The 26,048-nt window shown below is 40.4% G+C and overlaps 1 protein-coding gene across 4 annotated transcripts; it reads right to left on the bottom strand.

Annotated features, from left to right (window-relative positions):
- Positions 1-653: 653 nt before the first annotated feature.
- On the bottom strand, positions 654-25,749 carry FBXO9 (F-box protein 9). 4 transcript variants are annotated; one of them, XM_066612396.1, is made up of 13 exons: positions 25,370-25,748; positions 22,682-22,759; positions 20,583-20,741; positions 19,517-19,574; positions 12,733-12,832; positions 8,586-8,716; positions 7,230-7,344; positions 6,355-6,473; positions 5,839-5,929; positions 4,350-4,445; positions 3,969-4,062; positions 3,099-3,253; positions 654-1,825 (listed from the first exon to the last, which is right to left on the bottom strand). In XM_066612396.1, the coding sequence occupies exons 1-13, from the start codon at positions 25,370-25,372 to the stop codon at positions 1,717-1,719; spliced, it is 1,308 nt and encodes a 435-aa protein (XP_066468493.1). In that variant the 5' UTR covers positions 25,373-25,748; the 3' UTR covers positions 654-1,716. The 4 variants fall into 4 exon arrangements, with proteins under 4 accessions (XP_066468493.1, XP_066468495.1, XP_066468494.1 ...); XM_066612398.1 differs by having other exon boundaries at positions 22,727-22,759; XM_066612397.1 differs by having other exon boundaries at positions 22,682-22,755.
- Positions 25,750-26,048: the final 299 nt, after the last annotated feature.

Raw genomic sequence — 26,048 nt, 5'->3', positions numbered from 1 at the left:
AATGAATACAAAAGTTGGAACAGACCAGAGCAACCTGGGTTCACATCTCCACTTAGTAATGAAGCTCACTAGGTGGTCTCGGGAAAAACACTTAGCCTGATTTACCTCGCCAGATTCCCACACAGATGGTATCGCATTTCATCTATAACATGCTGAATGTTTAGAAGTATGTGATAAATCAGGGGTGTCCAAAGTTTTAGGCAGGAGGACCACATCAGCTCTCTGACACTGTGTCGGGGGCCGGGGGAAAAAAAGAATTAATTTACATTGAAAATTTGAATAAATTTACATAAGTTTTCATGAATGAATGAAGGTCTTGCAATAGCTCAAGGCCAGCCTTTCCTTTGCTGCCGCTGCTGCATCACAGACGCGGAACAGCAAGCAGTGGAGGAAGCTCTCATCCCACAACTCACACGAGAGGTCAAACAGTCGCCCTCACGCTGACAGAAGTTGCATTGGGCCAGTCCGGGCTTCAACAAATCTCCGGAGGGCCAGAGGCTCATTGGAGACTGGGGGCTCCCTGAGGGCCGCACTGAGAGGCTGCGAGGGGTGCAAGTGGCCCCTGGGCCGGGGTTTGGGCACACCTGTGATAAATCATCTAATTCAGTATTTCAAAGGGTTGAGCCCAATTATAAAAGAAATGTTACACAAAATGACAGAAGAAAAACATTTAGAAATTTTAGTTTTATATTTGAAAGTACATATTTATGAGAAGCATCATACAGCACTTGCATCCAACTCCCAAAGTACATACGCAGGAGAAGCAGCACACAGTACCTGAACATCTGTAGGAGTCCCAGAAAGCAAAAATTTGTTTCGTGTGACAAAAGACACCCAAAGGGGTTCGCAAGATTTTTAGCAGTCAGGTGAAGAGTGAAATCAACAGAAGACAAACTTGAGTACAGCCCTATTCTCATTTGCATAACAGAATTCAAACAAAGCACAAACAAGTTCAGCACTCTGTAGTGTTGCAGAAGGACGGCTTTGCTATGACACCCAGAAGAGATGCTGGAAGAGAAAAAAGCCACTTCCCCAATGTGGCTGGCTTGTTCTTGGTACTTTCTTCTTCCATCCCTTCCAATGCAAAGGCCATGAGTCTGGGAACCGGGGCTGTATGAAACAATGTCACCATGAAACGTGGCAGCAGTTGAAGATTCCAACTTTGCCTACTTTTGCTTCATTTTTCAATAAGGCTGCAGTTTACAGTGAAGTCAATGTCACTTCTTGAAAGGCAACCCAAATACATATACAGTATTTCAAAGTGTATATTGATTTTATGTTCCTGTTGGCTACACACAGATGTAGGACAAATTATTCACATTTTGAGCCTTCCCGCAAAGCACACACATCATATCTTATGTACAGCAGTAGGTTTATAACGCTTCCTGAACTTAAGGTGCATAGGCAGATGAAGCCTGACGCTGGAGAAAGAGAACAGCTTGTAAATCTGCTCATAAAATGACAAGGTAAAAATGTCTTTTTATGTGTTATCAAAGTCTTTTCACAACATAAACAAGTTTAAAATAACATGTAAACTTGACTTCAGACCAATAGAATAACCCTGCCACCCTAAATCAATTGTATTTCCAGTATATATTCTTCCAAAAAAGATCCCTTAATCTTAAAATAAAATTCAAATATATACACACATTTATAACTTAAGTGTTGTTTGCTGTAATTTCTTCATGCAAGAATAAGAGAAGAGATGTGAACTTCTCAGAGAGGCCTTTCTGAAAAAGCAGTAAAGCTCTTCACTCGTGCAAAGAACAATGGGGTATACATCTTGTCAATGTCAAAAGAAGAGACTGCTGTCTCACCAGTAGACCTATGAAAAACAATACAGAAATGCATCAGACCTGACCGATATTTTGCCTTAATGCAGAAGACTGAACTAAATGATCTTCAGGAATCTTCTCATCCTCTTAATATGGGCTTATGGTAAAAAATAACAATTGTCTATGGCTCTGTGACTTTGTACATGCTGCAATAATGATTGTAAACACAGTGGAAAATGTAGTTTGGGATGCAAAATTCAACTTCTTGAAAACTAAAGTTAATTCTTTTTAAACAAAATTAAGAATATAAACTTAACAGGGTAAGGGCCACTGCCTGTTAGTTTCAGAAACCAGAAAAGTTACAGAATTAAGAATTCTAAGGGTCTGGAGGAGAGTAGTGGCCAACCTGCTGCTGTGATCCTGGGTGGGCTCAGTCTGTGCAACGCTTTTGCCCCACTCCCGAATCCCAATCCCTTCAGGGTCTCCACCTGAGTTAATGAACCAAGGGCCTCAGCCAAGGATGGAGAAGGGTGATATAACCCATTGTCTGTGTTTCAGCTTTCTCTGGCCTGGTGTATTTATGTTATCATTAAAGACAGATTACTCAGAAGACCGCTGACTGCGCCACTGATTTGACAAACCATGTCTTTCCCTGATCCAGAATTTCTCCCTTGGGAAGAGGGTGGGCAGGACACACATGACAGCCCTGTTTAGTACTTGGCTCATCTAAACAGTACTTGGAGGAGAAGCAGAATAAATTATGCAAAAGAATGAAAGCTGCAGAACTATGCATTATAAGAAAAAGCATGACCGTGTACTGAAAATTCAGTTTTCAAAAAAATTATATTCCAATCATATGGATCATACAAATATCTGCATTCTTGCTAAATGCACATGCATTATTCTTTGACAAATTTACTTTTTGGTAAAATGAGAGTTCTTGCTCCAAATTTTAAAGAAGAAATTTGTGGAAATAGCAAGATAGTTATGAATATGTGCATGAAACTACAAGGATAAGTCAAGTGCAGACATCTTAACCCTTGAATGCACTTCACAAAATGTATATTGTAGAACTAAAAAAGGTTAAGAAAAGTTAAATTAAAACAGCTAGCACTACTTAACCCAGCACTTCCCCAATGTCTTTCATCCAGAACCCCAGGGCAGTTCAGAATTAGAAGCATGTGAGGTCACCTAAAGTAGTCTGTCGAATGTGATAGATACCATCACTGAGGTCAATAAACAAAAGCTATATTCAAAGCTGGCTAGACTTCTTCTTTGCCGCAACCAAGTACTATTCTTTACTTTCCCAGTTTTTAAACATACTTGTAAGTAATGTGACAAGAATGATGAATCCAAACAAGTTTGTTGAACCTCTGGCGGCCATTGGAACACAGCTGTAGCCCTACATGAAAGCTGTGATCAGTTTCTTGAACAGGGACACGACAGAAATATCTATATTTGTGGTAATCAATTGGTTTCTACAGAAAGAATAAAGAAAAAAGAGCTGTCAAGAATCAGCAGTAGCTGAGATCATCACCAAATCTGTAAACCAGGGTCAGAACATGAAGAGAATTACGAGAGATTTGCTGGATCAGGCCAGGGACCCTCCTAGTCCAAGGTCTTTTATCTCACAATGGCCCACCAGATGCATCTGGAAGCACACAAGACAAGATGCCTGCCAACAAGATGATCTTGTTGCCACTCTTTTGCATATGGCATCCAAGGATAGACTATATTAATTGTGTATTTTCACATGCAAAATGCTACATGTTCTAAACCAGTCACAATATGAAAGTTCATACTGTACCTTTTTAAATTCTATCCACCACGTGTCACAGCCCTGAAAAATTTATCTTCCCTTCCAAGCTGCTATTTGCCATTAGCAGTTGTCTTCCTGGAGCAAATAGCAATTAGTGGGGAGGGTGGAATTTTCATTGGGATTACAGTGAAGGGAAGAAGGGTACATCCTCCCCCCCCCCAACTAATTTGTACAAAAGCAGAAGGGCAAACCATATGATTGATATTACTTGTAACTTAGCTCTTAGATCAGGGTTCCCTCTTTCATACAATTGTTAAAAGTTCAGGATCCCTAAAGTTGGAAGCTTGCCCATCCCTGTCTTAGACAAAAGTAAATAAAGCATTTACTGCTTCCTTGCTGTATTAATGAATATAGCTAGAGTTTTTCACATGTACCTCTTCCTTCTTCTTTGTCATTACAGCAAATACTTTGGTTTGATTGTCTGTATCCTGGGAAAGGCGATAATGGCCAAGCAGGATTGCTTCAGTTCTAAGGTTTAGAAGGAAAAGACTTGAGTTAAAATGTGCTTCTCCCCCAGCTAAAGGTACTTGAAATATATTGGTTTCCTTTCATGAATGACTACTTATGTTTGCACCCCTCAAGCCGCTTAAGTTGTGTTTTAGCTTATCCCTAGAATCTTTGAATAATAATGGTACAATAGTTTACTGAACAATTTTAACACAGCTCAACTCCAAAACATTGCAGCTCCTTAATTAAAGGTTCTAGGTACTCCCTCTCAACATGAAAAGTCACATGATGCCAAAATTTTAACACACCTTGCACTTTTAGTTCGTAAACGTGGAACAATAGTTTGAGGTTCTTCTGGAGTTGTTAGCATCATTACTTGGCCATCTGGAAAGAATCTCAGATACCTACAAATGTAAATAAGATTAACTTGGGAACAGAAAAGTTGCTTTTTAGTTTTTAGTTATGGGATTGTTCACAGAAACGTGCAAAACAAAACCTAGGTGTATTTATTACACTTGTTCCTACTTGAAACTGAGGAAGGGATCTAAATAGCTTTGTGCTTGCATCCAAATGCTTCTGTGTGACCCCTAGAGTTTGGCTCCGAAATAGCTTTCTACTGCACATGAAGAAGTGTTCATGGATAGTGTTCATGGATAGTCACCCTATAGTGTTTTGGACCTTAGTCATGGAAGGAGCAAAACGGATAGCTTTTGAAATTTTACCGAATGATGAGGATTCACTGGTGCTGCTAGAATTATTTAGTAATGCAAGCAGATATACCACATGAAGACTGGGGCATCAGACTGTTAATCCAACAGTAATTAATCTCATGCTCCATATTCTGGAGCTGCCCATAATTAGAGAATCACTGGAGCCGTTTCATTCACAGTGCAGGATAATATCTCTGATTGATTTGCAATGATTTCCAAATACTTGGAGCACTTCTGAAAACAAAACTATAGCTGAGAAACTAAGAGCCCAATCCTATTAAACTTTCCAGAGCCAATGCAACCGCAATACAGTTGATTAGGGCAATACACCTGGATTACAATACAGGTAATGTTCCCTTACCTTGAGGAGGTAAGGAGTCTTGCCTTGAGGAGTCTCTATGACTGTCTCCCCACAGCAGGTTGCATCAGTGTTGAAAAGTTGGATAGGATTAGGCCCTAAGACTCCAGTCCTGAAGCAATTTAGTATATGTAGACTGACAGCACACTCATAGGCATGTTTACTCAGTAGTAAGCCCCAAGGAGTTTCTATTTGCTCAAGTTATCATCATGTTGGCAACCTTCAGTCTCAAAAGACTATGGTATCGCGCTCTGAAAGGTGGTTCTGGAACAGCATCTAGTGTGGCTGAAAAGGCCGATTCGGGAGTGACAGTCCCTTCCACACCAGGAGCAAGTGCAGTCTGTCCCTGGTCTGTCTCCCTGGCTATGGGCCTTCCTTCTTTGCCTCTTTGCCTCAGCCTGTTGGCCAAGTGTCTCTTCAAACTGGGAAAGGCCATGCTGCACAGCCTGCCTCCAAGCGGGCCGCTCTGAGGCCAGGGTTTCCCACCTGTTGAGGTCCACTCCTAAGGCCTTCAGATCCCTCTTGCAGATGCAGATCTTGCTCAAGTTAGCAGTATCAATATGTTCCCATTCTTGCAAACAATTACATTTAAACTTTCTCACAAAAATAATCCTGTTATTCTTACAGTCATTTATACGAGTCATGCTGTGATTGTAGCGTGAGGGATTATGTGGGAACTGCACTTGGAAGAAAGAGATAATCAACTCTCTGATTTTACAACAGTTGTACCTGTAATATTCAACTTGATGCCATGCCCTATAGAAGCCATCAAGAGACTGTTCTCCTTGACGTATGTATGTTGTCTTGCTGATATACACACCTACAAAAATGTAGCGAAGAAGCTGTGAGTTCCGAGTTCTAGTCTACAGACTATTTTTTAAAGAAATATTCCATGATGTACAGTAAGTTCATCTAAAAAAACCTTACAAACTAATATAATTTCTAATACAGACATCATGCAACTATAATTTACAACTGCACACTAGCTAATGTAATGAAATTGTAGTTATTCTAGTGGCATAATAACAAAAGGTCAGATATGAAACAGTCTGATCCATTTCAATTTTTGAATTCTGCTAGGATAATTTCATACCCTAAGGATACTAATTAACAAAACATTCTTGATATTTTGTCATTGCTTAGTTATCGTAATACAGAGAGATTTAAAATCAGACAAGTGTGGCAAAGACAAAAGCCCAACTTTTCTTATCTAACTGGAACATTTCAAACACCTCTTAGGCTTACCATCAAATCGAACTCTGGGTCTTTCCAAAAACATTTCCCTCCATGAGGTATAAGGAACAACTTTGCTACAGGTCCTGCCCCAAACCTTCAAACAAGCTTGACGCCAGATTTCAGGGTCTCTGATAAGAGAATAGAATCATTTCAATACACAAGCTTCAACTTGAACGTCAAGAATACTGAAAGTACAGGGAAGAGCACAACTACAGTGTGGCCAGAAGAGGTTATTCATGAATAGTACGTATAATGATGCTGCATGTAAAATTCATAGTAGGAGCAGCATTTTTTTCTTCCGTAACAAGTATCATACATCCCCTTGAGTAAGAGTATCATCACACGCAAGGCCTCTACTTCTCAGAGTCTATCAAACGTATATGTTCACTAGATGCAAGATCACACACATTTTGTGATGCCTTAGGCTAGCCTAGTGAACACCAGAAACTATATCCATTGCCAGAACAACACTGTTAAACGCTGCCTTCAATGTAGCACTTACAACATTTATTGTTAGAATAACATTTGGAAAAATGGCCATTTTAAGTTGTGGGGATTCATTCTCACCTAAATTCTGCTGAACGTGTAGATCCAATCTCAGGATCTAAAATGTAATGTGATTCAGTTAACTCTGAAGCAAATCTCTTTGTTCAGTGGGATTTACTCAGGTCTCAGGTCAGCTTGCGCAGGATTGTAGCCTTAGAATTACATCACTGGAAGGGACTTTAAGGCTATCCAATCCAGTGTTACTAAGCAAGACCATATAGATACACACAAATACACATGAAAAGACCACAAATCTACAGGCCCTGTACTTATCAATCTATTTAATCCAAACCAGCACATACATCACAAAGTTTCATGCATGACAGTTTCATTTGTACCTGGCACAAATGTAAAAACCTCTACAGACCAACGATAACTGTTCTAAAGATCGCAGGTCCAGATCACTGGAAACCACCCATCGAAAAATATACATCAACAGCTCCATAGGCAATGCTAAGGGAAATATAAATAAGTAGAAAATTATAATTAAGTTACTCATCTAAATCTACTGTACTTTATACAGTACATTATAATAAAATTAATCATCCAAGCCTACTGTACATAGCTGTTTCCAAAACAAATTCTTTGGGACTTGGATAAGAATAATTCAACTTACTAAGAGTTGCATTATATTTTAATTAAAAAAATATTTTGACTCTTACAGCGCAATTCTATATTGCACTGGAACAGGCAGGCCAGGAGGCTTGTGCTGTATCCAGTACGAGATAGGCCACCAAAGTGGCTCAGCCAGTGGTAAGGGGAAACTCTTCCTCGTGCCCCCAGCTAAGCCACAGCAGCCCCTCTAGGTCTCCTCAGACAAGCGCCACGTCAGGGGATGGCGTAAGTCCAAGGACAGTAAAGCAGCTTGCAGCCACTCCGTGCTGCTCGGGAACAGGCATTGGGATCTAGCATAACAGCCAGATCCCAGTCCCATCTCCTGCTCCCTGCCCGCTCGCCCCCCCTGGCTGCCCATCGCCCACCCTCCCTCACCCCAGGAATGCCTCCCGCCTCCTCCCCACCCTCCTGCGTTAGCCAAGCTCAGCCAATGCAACTTATCTGGGGGAAGCTGCCACGGAGGCTGGATGCAGCCTCCACGCACTGACGCAGCTTTCTCCTGAGGAGGTGCAAATGTGCTTATGGCACGTTTGTGACCCTCCTAGGCTGGCGCAAGAGACTTGTGCCTAACGGGAAGTTAGGATTGTGCCCTTAAATGCAGTTCTTTCATGATGTCACACAATGTGTTGGTTCCAAACAGCTGTTACTCCATAAAGTAATGAATCTCTCTTACATCATAAGTGTTAATCACACCACAATTGTTGTTAAATTAATGCTCAGCAACAGAATGCTTACATGAGACATGCAGCTTTGATCTATTTAGCACAAAAAATGGATGTCAGAATGTAGAAAGTAAACTTCTGCTGCTGTTAGCATGTACATCTACAGTACATGCTATCAAGGAACAAGGGGGGAAGAATAATTATCAGGAATATAACCAAGCACCAGCAACAGTTTTAAAAGGTCTACCACTGAAGACCAGCAGGACAAAACAGATGACAGTATAAATTCTTAAAGCAGTTAACTGATCATCTCCTTACAATGGGGTTCCAATTATTTAAAACAGGAAGTTTCAAATTCAAAGGCACAAGTAAAAGGTTTTATTATATGCAATATTCTGTTAAGCAATATTCCCTTACCTGAAATATGAGTTTGATTCACATCAAGCTCAGGCTGACAAAGTTTGATGGATGATTCCTGAAGAGTAAATTGCTGCTGAAAGTAGGACAGAAGGTCAGCCATCTTGCTATCATCCTCATTATTCTCAATGCTAGAGAAGAAAACGGTTTGAGACTGAAATAAAACAAATGCTCAACTTGCAACCCTATTACAATATAGTTTAGGCTGAAGTCTGTTAATTTCATTGAAATTTACTTCCAAGTATAGGTGTGCCTAGAACTTGCTGCTAAAAGCACAGGAGCAGAAATAGTTCAAAATCAAACCAACCCTGATCAGACACTGGGTTTTGAAACACAGATACAGCTCAATCCAAAATATGTTTGTTTACTCAGAGATGACTCACAGAGCTCAATGGGTTCTATCTCCTAGGATGAGCACCTTCAGCTGAAGTCCTCACAAAATTGTTTGGAAATAAGTACCATACAATTCAATAGCACCTATTTCTGCATAAACAACATAGGACTGCACAAATCCTGATAGCATTGTCCACATTGAGGTTTCAAAGTCAAGGCCAAAATCTGCTTATATGGTGGTCAACTTTTCAATTCTAGGGCTCCTGGACCTTTAACAATTGTGGGGAGGGGGATTCCACAGGTACAGCTTATCATCTCATAGATGACAAGCTGTACCTGCTGAAATTCTTTCTTCTACACAATTGTTAAAGGTCCAGGAACCCCTAAGTTGAAAGGTTGGCCACCCCTGTTTTATACAATATGCCTGACAAGAAATTGACTACTGAAACATACCTGTACCTGCTGAGACAGGATTGTAGTACAGGATTATTACATTTAGATGTACAACATCTCAGCAGTACTGAAAAAAATTAATCCAGTTGGAAAATGAGATCAAAAAACCAGTGGGGTGTGCAAGTCCTTAACCCTTTCCATGCCTATCTTTTTACAGTCTAAATTGCCTCTCTCCAAACAGTTTTACTTCCTATGGATTGACAAATACACAATTGGAATGGGTGGATGGGGAGAACAGCTAATTGGGGTGTGTCATTTGCAGTAGGTGAATGGCTGAGAGAAACACAACTATACACTACGTTAATAATGCGACTGGCCCTGACATACCTGAGTTTTCTACCCTATATAGTAGTCAGATAGGTAATCCAGACTGAGACCACAGCATGCAGTGGGGTGGGTTCTAACCTTCTGTCCCACCATGCTTCCAATCTGAACCCCCCCCCCCTTGCTTTGCTATTTGCTCTGGGAGAGAAGGACTTACTGGCACCAATGCAAGCTTCCATCCTGGGGAAAATGGCAGTCAAATGAAAACTTGATATACTGTAGATCAGGATGGGGAAGAAGGGTTAAAACCCCCTTTTCACACAACAGTCCTGATCCATATTCCTTCCCTCAAAGCAACTACTGTTTAAGAGAGAAAAATCAAGCACACCAGGATCAATCATTCTGACTGATACAGTTATACTACACCCTGGAAGATGTTCTGCACAATTATTTTAGAAGCTGCATGTTTACAGAGTTCAGTCTGCTGTAGTGAAATGAATGGAAAAAACTGAGGATAGTATTTACAGAATACTCCTAAGAGTGTTTACTTGGAAGCAATGTCCACTAAGTTCAATAGGTCTTACTTCCTAATAAGTAGACTTAAGATTGTAACACGTTATATTAATAGATATTATCTTTGCTGTGGGAAAGTAATATTTTATGCTACTTGATAACGCCACTGTTATGGTTATTTTATAAAATAAATCTGAATGCACACTTAATTTACAATTGAATGCAATCTTACTTCCAGGTGAATATGCAATCAATGCTTCAACTGAATACATACTCACGTGGAAGTAAGCCCCAATAAATAATGGAACTTACTTCAGAATAAAAATGTGCAGGACTGCTTTGCAAGTTTTTTAAAGCAATTAGGTTATAAAAAACATTACAAACATTATTGTTTAGACTAATTTTTAATTAAAACTAAATTTTTAATTAGTTTTAATTAAAACTTTAATTTTAATTTTTTAAATTAGTTTTTAATAGTTTTTAATTAAAACTTATTTAGTTTTGCCTTGTATCTCCTGGTAACTTTGTGTTCAGTTGTGGTTTATAGATATTTATTTTATTATTCCACTGTTTTTAACATGTCCACTGTAAGGATTTATTGCTAAACCATATAATTTACAGTATTTGAATTAAGGTGACCGAACTTGCAGAAAACAGAACACAAAGTAAGCAAATAGGAATGTGAATGCCTGTCAGATTTTATTTTCATATTTCTGCTTTTGTAACAGGAAACCACCTGAGAGGAAAACACTTAATAAGAATTATACAGTCAGCTGTACAATGCTACCTGTTTATAAAACACATTTTGAGTTAATGAAACTGCTCATGGTTTTTGTCTAGTAATTCCTTTTGGTATGTGCCCCACCACACAGATTGATACTACCTTCTGTTTAATTGCAACTTTGCTATTAAATATGGTATAGAAATCTATAATGCTGGAGTTCAATTCCCCAACTTTCTCAAGCTTCCAGCATGACCCTGCACAATTAACTTCTAGCTCATAATTACCAGATCTCCTCTGGGAGATTTTAATGTAAAACCCCAGAATAAAATTTAAGAACATCTTCTTTATAAATTGAGGTTCTGATCCTTTGAATACTTGCACTAATCACTTGCATGTCTAGACATAATTTGGTCACCCTGAAGACTAACAGCCCAATCTGTGTGTCCTGGGAGTAAGCCCCATTGAATCTAATGGGACTTACTTCTGAGTAGACATGCATAGGATTGGGCTGTAAATTAGAGGCAATAGCCTTTAAACTCTGAAACCAAAATCTAGCTTGTATAATAATTAAGGTACTAAAATAATTTATATATTGGCATCTTAAAATAAAAAAGAGATTGATAATATGATGATTCTACTTGTATGGAAAATATCAATTAGGAAAGCTTGTAGCCATATTGAAATCAGGGAGATTTACAAGTAAACATGCAGAATTGGGTTGATGGCCTCATTTATTTGGGAGTAAGGTCTATAGTTTCACTGAGTTCAGCAGAACTTACTTCCAAGTAAATGAGGTAAATCCTATGTAAGGTTACTCATAAGTCCCACTTTGTTCAATCTGGTTTACTACCAGGTAAGTGTGCCTAGGACTGTACCTAAAGCTGAACAGTGAAAACAATCAGACTTACTTCTGAGTAAATGCAAATTTGTTTCAGTGTCTGATCATTATTATAGCATTCAATATATTTGCATTCAGCCTGAGTTTAATTAGACTTGGATCCAGAAACTACTCAAGCACCTCTAAGAACTTGGGTCTAATAAAATCTTTTAACTTCTGCCTTTCAAGTGGTAAATCTTCATACCATATCACAAAGTACTTTTCAAACTTTCCTTTCCTTTAAAACTTTTCTTTAAGTCTGAAAGGCATTTTGTGAAACACCATGAATATCTGCCAATCAAACAGAAGAAGCTAGACTCTGCTGGGCATATGCATATCTATGTAGTTCTTTGGATCCAAGTCTTAAGCTGCAATCCTACACACGCTTACCTGGAAGTAAGCCCCACTGATTATAACAGGACTTACTCCTGAGTAGACATGCACAAGACTGTGCTGTTAGTATAAGTTTGGATATGAATAATTGTCCATTATCTTTTGCGGTGGTTCAATAAGAAATGAAATAAGAAGTGCCTGGAGGGATGTTAAGGTGAAGGATTAAAGTGGTACATAGCCTTGTCCAAAACATACAGTTGGACCCTAAGGTTCCTTTACTTGACAGATAGACGCTTTCTTCAGAAGAGTAATTCTGTCAGAAAAGGGAACCTTTGGATCAAATCAATAGTAGTGTGAAGGCACAGAACTCAATAGCATTTACTTGCAGTGACTGCATTGGACTGCTAGCCATACAGGATTTTAATTCTTTCCTCAGAAGTAAATCCTACTGTGTTCAGTGATATCTGCTCCTTAATAAACAAACTGATACTATGCAGTCAGGTGCACCTCAGCCTACTTAATTCAGAGGACTTATGCATGTCCAATGGAATAGCATTGAGTTTTAAGTGTGTTTAGGATTGCAGCTCAGCACCCCACTTTCACTTCAGCATCTCAGTCCTCAAAACAATAAATTAACATACTGTACTTACTAGCTTTTCCCCATACCATCACTATCTGGAGATCGGGTGTAGGTGATCTTAAACTCAATATCTGGGACCAGTTGCATGGCCAGCCGGTAGAACTTAATAGCTAAAAACAAAGGTAATGTCTATATAAATGGATTATATTTACATTACTGAATAATTATAACACTGTGCTCCTAAGATCAGCATAGTTTGAAAAGCTCATATGTAGTTATTGTACTATATCAAAAAGCAAACTATGTACTTCATTCAAACTATATACTTCAAAAGCGTGATGACGTATGCACATCATATTTACTAAGCCATTCTAAAGACCAGTTTTAAACACAACAAAACCTTTCATAATTTGCATACTGCTTACTGGCAATTATAAACTAACATGGAAGTTTAAGCAGTGCACTGTTTGCTTCCATAATGTAAATTTATCAGTTAAAAATCAAACTGGTACCCTACAGGAAGGAGGAGCAGGTGTGTGAGTGTGTCTCAAAAAATCTCAGGAGCTGCTTGTACAAATGTTAAATAAGGCTATTAACCTTTTTTATACAAAGGTAATCCTAAATAATCAGAACTGTTCAAATATCCTTAAAAATATAGTGAACCAAATATTACTTTCTCAGTACCTATTCAACCTCTCAGATAGTGAAGGGGGCTACTGTAGACCTTGCACTACACAATGATATTGGAAGTTGAAGGCAAAAAAGGGATCCTTCAATAATCTCCCCCCCCTCCAAAAAAAAAAAAGATACAGCCCACTCCCTTGCATTAGTGATGAATGGGCTCTCTTTTCTGGTCCAATCAAGGCAGGGAAGCAAAGAGATGGAAAGCCAGAGAAGAGTTCACAACTCCTCAAAAAATTGTCTGCCGTTTCCAAAAGTTGGACATGATTGGTATCAGTTTTAATAAGCAAAAAGGACCAAAATACCATACAACTAATTTAGATCTTTAGACTTCCCAATCTAGAATGGCATCCCCAAATGTTGCATGGAGTATTTTCGAAAGTTACAAGCTTTTTTCAAAACACTGTGATATGGCACATGAGGTCTACTGTTCACAATGAATAGCAGTAGGCACTAAGGCCTTTAAAACCACCTCTTTGTGAGAAAAATGAGGGTGAAAGAAAAATAGCTTACAATATGGGAAGTTTGTCTCCCCTTTTTCTAATCATTAGTGTGGACTATGCTCATGGCCAGTGTGATGCAACTCGACTATCATTCTGTACATCCAAACCATAATAAAGCACTGAATAGCACTGAATGCTTTCTATTTATAAAACATGTTTTATGGAAAACTCAAATTCTGAGAGACTGATTCTCTCACAGGCCAATCCTAAAAGTGTATTCTGAAATAATTACTACTCTGTCAAATAAAATGTGCTTACTCACAAATGTTCTTAAGGTTGCAGGCTTAGTGGATAGCAAATGTACAACACTTATTTTCTGAATATCTCAACCAGTTTAGCATACATCCTTTACATAAAACTGTCAAGATATTGAATAGTGCAATCCTATGCATGTCTACTCAGAAGTAAGTCTCACTGAATTTAATGGAACATACTCCCAGGTGAATGTATGGGATTGCAGTCTAAGGGCCAAGGTAAGGAGAAAAAAGTAAGAGATAGCCCAAGGTAACCAATGTTTCCTTATCTCGAGGTCTCTGACAGCTATAACACACCAGGGTAAAGCGCACACCCCATTGCTTGGCTGCTTCAGTGTTGGAAAGTTGGATAGGACTGGGCCCTAACATCTGAAGAGCTAAAGAGTGGATAAAACAGAACATTTCTGGTATTGTGCTACCATTTGGATTTACTTCACTTCATGTCAATGGGAATACACAGGAAAGTATTAAAATGTTTGACTCAAATAATGGAACAGTGGAAATGGTGTGTGAAATGCATTGTCCAAATATTGTTGTGAAGGGAATTTAATCTGGAAGCAGACTTTGATATGAGGAAGTGATCCCTCCTGAGAAATTGATTACTCATTTCAATTATTGTCTTTATGAGGTCTATTCTTCTTCTTATCAAGTGATGAAAATCCCATTGTAATCTATGGAACTTCTGCAAGCCCAAGATATAAACTGGCCATTATCCTTCTACTATTATTCCCAAGAAAGCAATTAGAATCTGTCTGCTAGATGTTTAATCTGGAGAGTCCTATTCACACACAAGTCTATGCCTGTCTACTCATAAGTAAATCCCATTATAGTCAATGGGGCTCACTCCTAGGTCTATGTGGACAGGACTGCAGCTTAAGGGCCCAATCTGATCCTACTTTCCAGCACCAATGTATCTGTGCCAATGGGAGATGGGGCATGTGCTACATCCTGCAGTGGAGGGACATTCACTGAGGCCTCCTCAAAATAAGAGATTCTTTTTCCCCTTACCTTGGGGCAGTATTGGCACTAGAAAGTGGGACAGAATTGGGTCCTAAGTGTGACAAGAAGGTAAACCAAACTAAACACTTCAGCAACAAGGAAAACCCAGACAGCCTTATCACTAGGGGTGTTTAAAAATGGTTTTATTTCCCCCCCCCCAATATATTTCATTATTGGAAAGGCAGAAAAGTTTTTTCCCAAGTTCTCCTTTTTATTAATTTTAAACACTTTAAAAGTGTACTACGTAAGTGGAACAGTGTCAGCAGATGTAGCCACAGTATTATTTCTAACTAGAAAAGTAATCTATTTTAATTTCTGGACAATATCTTAAACACCAAAAGGCAGTGTTTTGTGTTTTTATTCATATATTTTAAACACAAAATGCTGTGTTTGCATTTTTATGTGTTTTTAACAATAAAACCTCTAATCACATATGTTCTTATTTTCATATGATTAAAATGAATGATTCTATAATTAAAATACAGTTTCTAAAGGCACATATAGCAAACTACTTAAGTCCTACTGATTTCAATATAATTTCTTAAATCAATGTGATATCGCTGTTACTGCTGGACTACACTCAGGGAAAGGTGAGCTAAATGCCCCTCAGTCATGAAACTTTTGGGGTATCCGTGGGCCAGATGCGGTCTCTCAGTCTGACCAACTTCTTGGGGTTACTGTTAAGGATTTAAAAGGGGGATGAAAGAACCATGCATTTCATCATGAGCACCTTTGAAAAGGGCACAATAAACTTATAATAAATAAAATATTGATAAGTATGATAAGAAGGGTAGTTGCAGCCCATAATGCTATTCTTGCAGAATAATACAAGGACTTAAGGTCTACCTCTGATGTTCATCAGTAGCACTTAAAAGACTAGTTATACAGAAAATACTATAAACATTACTGTATTTTATTATTGTACACAAAAGGCAATTGGTGTGTAGTTCAGGTAGCCCAAGCCCCTTCCATACCTGGCTTAAGTTCCACTCCCAAAGCTCAGGAAGTTTAGAAGGACCTTGATGATAATGGTGTCACTACCACCACCTCCCCCTTGCTTTTTCAAACTTCTGGGATGGGAAAGAAGAGAACTAATAATCTTTAAGGCTAGATACTTCACTGCTGTAGAGCTGTTTGTTTCCAGTGAGTAAGACAGGATTACAGCCTAGAACAGAGCTATTCAGACTGGGCTGTCAGGCCTAGGACCTATGTCTTACTGAACACAAGAGGCTTACTTCTAAGTAAAATAAACACAATTTTCAAACACCACTAGCTATAGGTTAGCTGTATTTCCCAGGTATCCAATACTAAATTCTTGATTTGTAAAACATGAGAGTGTGGTTTGAAAAGCCTCCCAGATTCTCAAGTTCACACAGGCATCACCAGGAAGTAAAGTTTTAAAGAAGTCATTTTGCACTCAGTATGGATAGAACTCAAAATCCACTCATGTGAGGTAGGCTCATAATAAACTGAGCTAGGTGCAGGGGAGGGAGGCTTACCTGTGACCTCTAAAGGCCAACAGTCCTCCCATGGAAACTGATAAAATCCTTTAAATGACAGAATTCCATATACAGACTATTACATGAGATGGCACATGGTCCAAATTGCACAGTGCCTCACAAAAGGTTGGTGTAGTGATCTTTATAAACAAGTGGGCTGGTTCATGCAATGCAGGGTTGAGGGATTGTGGTTCCCCCATGACACTATCACCACATAAATGAATCCAGCAACCTTCCATATAGGGGTCTTAATGTAAGTACTGGTGCTCTGAAAGATATATCAGCTTCAATGAACTAGTACTATCCAGCAATGACCTAGAGTCTCATTACAGAGGCTCCACTGATTCAAAGTAGCTTCCACACATACAGTCTGTCACATTTGTAAAAATACCAAAGTTATTTATACACAAGAATGTTGTGAAGTTTCTTTATTTACAGACAAGTAGTATCAACATTACAGAACTATAAGCCTTCAGTGGACTAACCCACCAGCCATAAATACAGAACTAGATGGCAGGTGTGGTTCCAACGTCTTTCATGTTACGTACAATACAGCCTTTCTAACACAGACCTAGTGTGTGACCAGAATTAGAAACAAATTTTGTTTGGGGGGCAAAGCTAGCAGATATTTAAAAATATCAAAAATTTGTTTTAAAATGTTGAATATGGCTAAAATGCTATTGGACTAGAAAAGCATACTAGCACAGAGGTCTTAATGGCATGCTTGTGTGCCAAGCCAAGAGGGTTCTATTATTATCATCACAGGACATTACTAAAGAGAAATATTTTCTTAACAGACATGAACACAGATGTAATGCACTTTTGTGTTTCACTGCCTCAGCACAAAATGAAACTGTCATTGACTGCAGCAGCATTTTAATGAATTGATTAAAAAGAAAAGATGAAATGTGCTGAGTAACACTGACACTGGGATAAGGGCTAGCTTTGATGCAACAAGCCTCCTTATTTGGCAACACAGTAGCCTTAGAAAGAAAAGCACAAAGGTTAATGGCAGGCATTAAGGGCCCAATCCTAAACTCACCCAGCGCTGATGCTGAGCTCTAACATCAGTGCTGGGTACTGTATATGTGCCTCAAAGCATGTTTATGGCACCCAGAGAGTAGGGAGCACTGGCACAGGGTCCGTGCCAGTCAGGATCCTGCTCTGCCAGATCCTGAACTCCATGACAGGCCAGAAGGCCTGACCAGAATCTCTCAAGTCTGTGTTGTCAAACTAGCCAGTGTAGACTTGAGAAGCCCCATACCAGGCTTTCCCCAGGGGGGAAGGGGACGAAAGGCCCCTTCCTCCAAGGAGACTCCCAGCACCTTCCTGGTACCTGTTGGATACACAAGTAGCTGATATGGTGCCACTGCTCCAGCTGGTGCCGGGAAGCTCAGGATTGGACTGTAATAAGACAGTCTAGCAACATACCTTATGTAAGTTTGCAAGATCGTATAGTTTCTTAAAATTGCCTATTCTACAACACTGATACTGCTGCTTGAATTCTGAGGTTGGTAAATATTTGTTGGACCACCAAATTATAGAAGTGAAAAAGAGGAGTGCTTGCAGAAGTCCAATTCATATCAAGTTAGATTTTACTTGAGTTTTTCCTTAGATAAGTGAGGAGTATCTGGACCAAAACCTCCCAACATTTAATATGCATTCCACTTGTATAATCTTATTTAAGCTCACTATTTCCACGTTATTGGACCACCCATCAGGAGCGGTTTTCAGGTATAGTCAGCAGACTGCATTCCTAAAACTATAGGATTTTCTTGGTGTTTCCTGAATGTTTTCTTTACCAAAACATCTTCCCAAAAGCATTCCAAAGCTGAGAAAAAAGTTGTGTATGTTTAAGTGAGTATGCTTAAAGAAAGAATTACCTAGTCATATTTTCTAAACCTGTTTTCAAAGAGACAGGCCATATTACTAGTAACTTATGGCCCACAAAACTTTAAAGCCTAGTAGCCTTTGCACATGATGCAGCTTGCTGAGAATACGTTTTACAATAGTGAATGTACTCAGTTGTGCCAGCTAAATATCAAATAGCATGACTGCACAAAAGAAAGACTGCTTAGCTATGAAAGTTAACAACTTTACCAGTGTCAACAAAACTGATCTGACACCAAGAGATACTAGGTTTCTAAATATATAATCAAAAGCTTCAATACTTTGTTACCATACTGTTACCCTGCACATCCCTGATCTTGTCTGATCTTGGAAGCTAAGCAGGGTCAGGCCTGGTTAGTACTTGGATGGGAGACTGCCTGGGAATACCGGGTGCTGTAGGTTTATACCATAGTCTTTCGAGACTGAAGGTTGCCAACCAGTGGTGCATATTTATAAAATTATTCTGTTTGAAATCCTTTCCATGTACACTACAGGAGCTCCTTTCTACAAAGGGCAAGAACTCCAGTGGCAAGAGATTCTCACCAATTCACACTGATAAAAATTTATATTAGTTTTGTAAAGTTTCAAATTCAATATATTCCAGAATTTTCTTCAAAGTCAAGGTACCAATAAGTTCCATCATCATTCCTTTCTACTGTACCTCTCAGTATGCAAAGTGCTTACAGTGAATTTATTCATCCTCACAACATCCCTGTGAGGTAGGTTATTCAGAAAAAATACTTTTTCCACAGCCCTTAAACAGACTCAAGGTTCAGCAACACTTCCAAAATGATTTCCGCATGTCAACAGCTCTACTCTAGCCATGGCACAGGGAAGCACCATGTCATCTGAATCATATTTAACGGTCTTCATCTCATTTCTGCATCACAGTTGCTGAGAGCTGCAGAGAACAATATTGCTTACCTCTCAACCATGTTGACAGTTGCCTTGGTCTCAGCAATTAAGATATAATTTTAGTCTTTCACCACAGTAGCCAATGTTTTATTAAAATGCAAATGCTAGATTACCTTCATAAAGAGCCCCATTTTGTTCTTGTTCCACTGCCTTCAGGAACAGTTCTCTTGCCTGCACGAAAATTAGTCAACTGTTTAAGAGTCCCTTACAAGCAAGCAAGCAAAAAAAAAAATTACTCAATTATCATATACATAGCAAAACTGACAGTATTAATGGTATGCTTTGTGTGTGTGTGTGTCACTCATCTATACCTTTCCATTCACCTTTTCTTCAAATAAAAGTTTTCAACCTTACTTGACAAGTGACTGAGATGAATCAAGTTCTTCAGTGTTTTTAGACTACTGAACATGCTATTTATTTTCTTTGACTGCATTCTAGCCATACATGTAAGCAATAAGACTAGTATTCTCGATGTTTCTACTTTAGTTCGGTGGTTCTCAAACTTTTAGCACCGGGACCCACTTTTTAGAATGAGAATCTGTCAGAACTCATGGGAATGGATATCATGACCAGAGGTGACATCATCAAGCAGGAAAAATTTTAACAATCCTAGGCTGCAAACCTACCCACACTGGGAGTAAGCCCCATTGACAATCATTGTTAAAAGAATATACATAGTAGCTTGTTAAAAGTACAGATCTGTAACATTTCTCCAAATGCAGTCACATTCCCGGGTAGCGTTAAGTCTAATATATTAAAATACTGAAATGAATGGAGACCCAACGAAATTGGCTCACGGCCCACCTGGTGGGTCCCGACCCACAGTTTGAGAAACACTAGTCTAGTTCTCTAGTGAGAAGATCAATATTCTGCCCTAAATCTTCTGTTTTCTACCTTTTCTTCAATGAACTTAGGTTTAAAGAAATCTTAGATGTTTTATTAATTCAACATGTTCCAAATATCTATTTTTCATTTCTTTCTAGACATGTTAGTGTTAAGAGAAACCTACAGGTGTATTTATTAGTTCAAGAAACAAAATGGCGTGAAAAGGTCAAGGATGGCAAAGTGATAAGGACAGAAGCAGAAAAACAGCCTGTGCCCTCACGTAGCCTATGAACGGAGCACTCCATTAGCTCGCCAAAGAGGAACGTCGTAGTTTAAGAAGATCCAATTCGTTACCTTTTCCTCTTTTGCTAGTTCCAGCTTTCCTTTGGTATCTACAGCCTTTATTGAAGGCCCTCTTGCAGATGCTCTGTAGGATCGAGCTTCCAAAGCAGTAGAGCTCACCCCTGGGGTAAGTTCAAACATCCATTGTGCTCTGAACATCTGGAGCTCTGCCTAGAAATCCAGAAATGAAGTCCAATATTTGGGTAGAAATGTTTACATACGTGAGACTGAAGTGACAAGTGTCGCTTGTCACAAGTGACAAGTACCTAAAATAATTTCTTCTTGATTACATGAAACAAATGAATTCTTGTATTCTATTCTTACCGAAAGACTTATTTATCTCAACAAGAGCTGGCATGCAGCTGTTGAATTTTAGTAATTTTGTATCTGTGTATTCAGTCTCTGTGCAACTGAAATATCACAAAAAGTATTTGGTTCCAACAATTCACTATCTCCCATATGAACTGTTCAACACACACAGACAAGCATAAGATGTTGCATATGCTTTCTGGGCAGAACTGAAAAATTGAAGGCACTTAGGAATAGCAACTACTGTATTTTCCAAGTCTTGCTTATGGGTACATTCTGTAAAGAACTGTTGGGGAGGACCCTAATCAGTGCTTTGCGAGCACTACTCTAATCCAGTAAAAGTAGTTCTGTGGATTCACGTAGCATGCTAGAAAACAAAGGCAAATTTTCTTAAGTAACTGTTGTCTTTGCTAAATTGCTGTCCACTGCAAGAAAACAGGAATGGTTAGAATGAGCTCCAAATTCTGCAAATATTTATTTTGGCAGGCGTTGTGTTAAGATGCTAAGATGCCATGTTCAATGGGATTTATTCCCAGGAAAAAGTGTACAAGATTGCAGACTAAAGGTCCCAAACCTATCCAACTTTCCAATGCTAATGCAGCTGCAATGCAGTCCTGAAGTGAGGGAACAAACATTCCCTTACCTTGAGGAGACCTCTGTAACTGCACCCTCACTACAGGAGGCAGCACATGTCCTGTTGGCACAGTTGCATTGGCACTGGAAAGTTAGATAGGAATGAGCCCTAAGTCAAATAAAACTATTGCAGGAAGTAAAAATGCCATTAATGTCTGTCCAGGCTAGAGGTTCCAAAACTCCTCCAAGGGAGTTGGGAACCTCATAAGTAGTGGCGGAGGAGAGGGGGATGGCCACAATGGCGCCACAGCGATCACAGTGCTGCGGACACCCAGGGATATATTAACATATCTGGGTGGCTGCTGAAGTCTCCATGAAGGTCCTGGAGGCTCACAGCTCCCCTGTGAGCCTCAGTGTGGTTGCCCTGAGCTCCGATCGGCAACCGAATGGAGGCGTCTCCAGGTCCCTCATGGAGGCTTCAGCAGCCCCCCAGGCACGTTAAAATGACCCTGGATGCCCCCGGCACCACAATCGCTGCTGCACTATCAGGGCATCAATACCTGGGCCACCCCCTGATTTCTGGCCGATTTCTGGTTCACCTTGTGGGTCACAATCCACTAGTTTAGGAACCGCTGACCTAGGCTAATCTGTCAGATAAAGGATACATTTCCAAGCATGAAGAAGTGCTATGTTTCACAGCTGGCAGAATAAGATCTCATTATCGTTTTGCAGGAATGAGATGTGCTTCCTTAGGTTCACTGAAGTATTTCCTTCCTTCTGACACATGCACCTACATTACTACCTCGATGAATTTCCAAAACTTCCCTATGAATGAATGAATGGATGAATATTTGTGATACTGAAAATCCTTAAGTAAGGGCCCAATCCTATACAATTTTCCACTATCAGTGCAGCTGCAATGCAGTCCTGAGGTAAGGAAACAAATGTTCCCATACCTTGAGGAAGCCTCTGTGACTGCCTCCTCACCATAGGATGCAGCGCATGCCCCACTGGCACAGCTGCACCAGTACTGGAAAATTGGATAGGATTGGACCCTCAGTCACAAGAAATAAGTGAGGCATGCTATCAGACAGTTTAACTATTAAAAACGTATCTTGACCCTGAACTACTAACTGGGTCAACATGTGCAAACACTGGAAGAAATGCAAGGACCACATAATAAAATTGGATGTCTAACCTCATGCCACAAAAATAGGATACACACATACCTGAAGATTAGCTTCACCAGACCTTTCATTGTCATCTGTGCTTACCATGTCAGAGTGACAATCTTCTTCACCTTCTGCCTGATAGAGAGAAAATAAGTCACATAAATTAGTAGACACACAGCTGCACACGTATCTCAAAATCATATAGATAGTCTAAGATGAATCACTCTAATCCACACGCAGATGTTAAACATAACACTCTTTATCCAGCCCCCATGATAACTGGGTTCTCCCAGCACTACCATCAGCTGCTCTCAACTGGAAAGTGACCCATTAGCAGAAGTGGCACTGCTAGAAGGACAATGGTGGGAGAGCCCAATTATTATGAAGGCCTTCTTTTCAGCAGCGCCACTTCCAACAAGGCATCACTTTGCAGAGCACCTCTCAGCTGATAACTGTGAAGCGAGACCTCGGCAGAAGTGGCGCTGCTAAAAGAGTGGCCTGCGTGATAATTGGGCTCTCCCATATCTTGAAACTATGATCAAGATTTGCATATTTTCTCCTCTGTCATTTGCTGCTTATGAATTCCTAAGTGAGAAAAAAAGTGTTAATTTCTGGTTAAGGACAACAGTTCCTGCTTAATGACCCAACTCTCAACAGGTGCCATGAATGCTATTCAGCCTGCTGTAGGAAATGAGTTTGACACCCCTGCTCCAATCTGTTAACTAATGCAGCAGGAAGGACTATGGGTTAGAGCCAAACCATTTTCTAGATCCAACCTGATGCCTATGCCATTACAAGTCTTCAGTTTTACACTGTGGTGGATTCAAGGGAAGGTTCTCAATAACCCACCTAATGATTCAAACTGACCTTTACTCAAAGTTGGGAATTCATTCGTACATTATTTTTTCTGCATTATCTCAGCATGAAATAAGAATGTATGGTAATTTCTAGGTTGGTTATTTCTATGTATTTATTTTCTGCTGCAAATACATAGCTCAGGCAACTAATGCCATTATGCTGATGTGAGGAAAATGTGATATATGAAAACTCCATATTTGCTGGCTGACCTTTCCACTGAAAGATAACCAGATTTAGCACCAATGTACCATTTTAAAAATGAAATTTATTCACACAATATTTCTATGAAACAGAAGAAAAAGATTGAACAAGAAAGAGAAGAAACAGTCCTGATTGCATTTTACTATTACAAAAAGCTAGTTAATAGACTCGCAGAAGTTTGCCAGGCACCCAAGGATGAGTTTACTTGCTGAGTTGTGCTCTTTTGTAAAAGCAACAAGTATGCTACTATTTACCATTAGAACACATGGGGATAGTCAAGCATTGAACTAGGAATCTTCTTACTGTGAGCTTCCACATGTCCTCTGAGATCCTCATCAGAGGCCTGTCTCCAAGATAGAGGCCGCCAACTACTAGCACTTTGTCAGATATACAGAAGTTCACAAAATTTGTCTTTGGTAACCAGCCCAAACACATGACTTGTACCGAGTCCTGTAGCATGTACAGAGTGCAGGAGATGAAGGGGTGTTTGCTCTTGGGCTCGGTTTTTATTTATCACATTTTTATACCGCCCTTCCTCCAAATTGCTCAGGGCAGTGTACGCGGCTGCTCTCCTCTTTTCCTCACAACAACCCTGTGAGGTACAAGCAGCATTTCACTATTGTGGTTGCTTCTCACAACATCCCAAAAGAGAAACTACTTCTCATTTTTTCTACGTAAAGGGTAGGGGGAACAAACAGAAAGGAAACATGGTTTCTGTTCTGCGGTATGGTAAATTCTTTCCTTTCCCAATCTCTCCTTTTTTTGTTTTCATTTTTTCCTAGAAGAAAAGAATTATTTCTTTCCATGAGGCACCAGCAAAGTGATGTTTACTGCTACCTTCTCAAAAACCTAATGAGAAGAAAAATGATTTCACCTCTCCCTTTACTTTACCTTGTTTTTTCCGGGGGGAAAAGGAGTCCATGTCTCTCTCCCCCTCACTATACCCAAGGCATGTTATACCCAAGTTATACCTTGTTATGCCTTTCATAAACCTTTCATATATAACATGTTATATGCATGTTATACCTTGTTATACCCAAGGCATAACAGCACAGTCCTTTTCTCTTCACTCTTGGAAGAGAAAAGCAGATGTACTATAGTTTGTCTTCTTTAATTTTAGACTTGTATGTATTAAGTGCCCCTCTTCAGCCCTAAACACTACACCACACCAGCTTTCAAGTGTTTGAGACGTATGTTTAAAATCAGTCACATGACTGACAATCCTTGCACAAACAGAGAGTAAATCACCTCCAAATGTTTAACTGTACACACATAATCCACACCAATAACAAGCAAAGCAAGCCCAGTACAAGGACGAGAAAAAGAGCGTGTGGGTTGGGGGTGCCTGGGTGCTTTCCGAAGGACTCCTGTAGGGTGGCTCTGCCTCCCCTGCCTCCCCACCCAGCACACGTCCCTAGTGTAAGAAGGCTGCCAACATGTGGGGCTGCACCCCACTTTGCCCTTCCACGCACACAAGAGGCCAGGAGTGACATTCATGCAGCTTTCTTCTTCCTGTTGCAGTTCTATGGCTCTGCCTCTACCTGGCAGTGGGAGGAGCTACCAGAACACCTTCCAGCACAGGGCTCGCGACCCGCCCTTCTGCGCCTGCGCGAGGAAGGGACACAGCCTGCCTAACTTCCCTCCCTCCGCGCGCGCGCCCCTCCCCCGTCAGGCGCCATCCCTCACCATGCTCAGGCCGAAGCCGCCCCCAGCCCAACCGTCAAGCCCAACGGTCGCTCTCGTCAGGCGGCGGCGCTGTCGCCGTCTCTGGGCCGGCCCCCCCAGGCAGGCTCACGCCTCGCGCTCCCCTGCGGGCGACCGACAACGGCGGGTCGCGTCTCGCGTCCTATTTCCCCTCCTCTCGGGCGCTAGCAGTCAGGGCAGGGGCTCTAGCAGAGTTCTCGGTCGGAGAAGCGGACCACGCAGCGGGAGTCACTGCGAGCGCGGCGTACGGCAGCCATTTTCTCGAAGCGCGAGAGGGGAAGAGTAGCGCGCGCCAGCAGCAGTCAGCCTCGCACACGCCAACCAAACGGCCAGGCGGAGCATACGAGACGTGGTGCTAGACAGGACTCCGCGCACGCGTGCGGGCGTCCAAACCGGAAGGAACGGCCAGGAAGACGACTCGCTGGTTGCCTTGGTAGGGACGTGTCGCTCTAGTCTCCTCTCTATGGTTGTAGAACGCAGCAATTCCCCATAAGCAGCCGGCTTCTACTATACTCCTCCCCAAGCTGTTTCCTGGGGAATGCGGGTGCCGTCAGGATGCATCCCAAGGGCAGGAAGTGATGTCATTGAGCAGGAAGAGATGTCATTAGGCAGGTGATAGCCAGAAATGAGCACTTTTTTCTCACTTAGGAACTCATGAGCT

This window comes from Tiliqua scincoides, chromosome 1, assembly GCF_035046505.1.
Source record: "Tiliqua scincoides isolate rTilSci1 chromosome 1, rTilSci1.hap2, whole genome shotgun sequence".
In the NCBI taxonomy this organism is placed as follows: Eukaryota; Metazoa; Chordata; class Lepidosauria; order Squamata; family Scincidae; genus Tiliqua; species Tiliqua scincoides.
The sequence above is the reverse complement of the archived record's forward strand: the minus strand, read 5'-3'. Positions and strand labels throughout refer to the sequence as shown.

Coding starts and splice junctions, on each gene's coding strand:
- FBXO9 (XM_066612396.1), bottom strand. Junction 20,742..22,681: donor CTGGTGAAGCTAATCTTCAG/GTATGTGTGTAT, acceptor CTGGATTTCTAG/GCAGAGCTCCAGATGTTCAG. Junction 12,833..19,516: donor AAATGGGGCTCTTTATGAAG/GTAATCTAGCAT, acceptor CTTTGTTTTTAG/CTATTAAGTTCTACCGGCTG.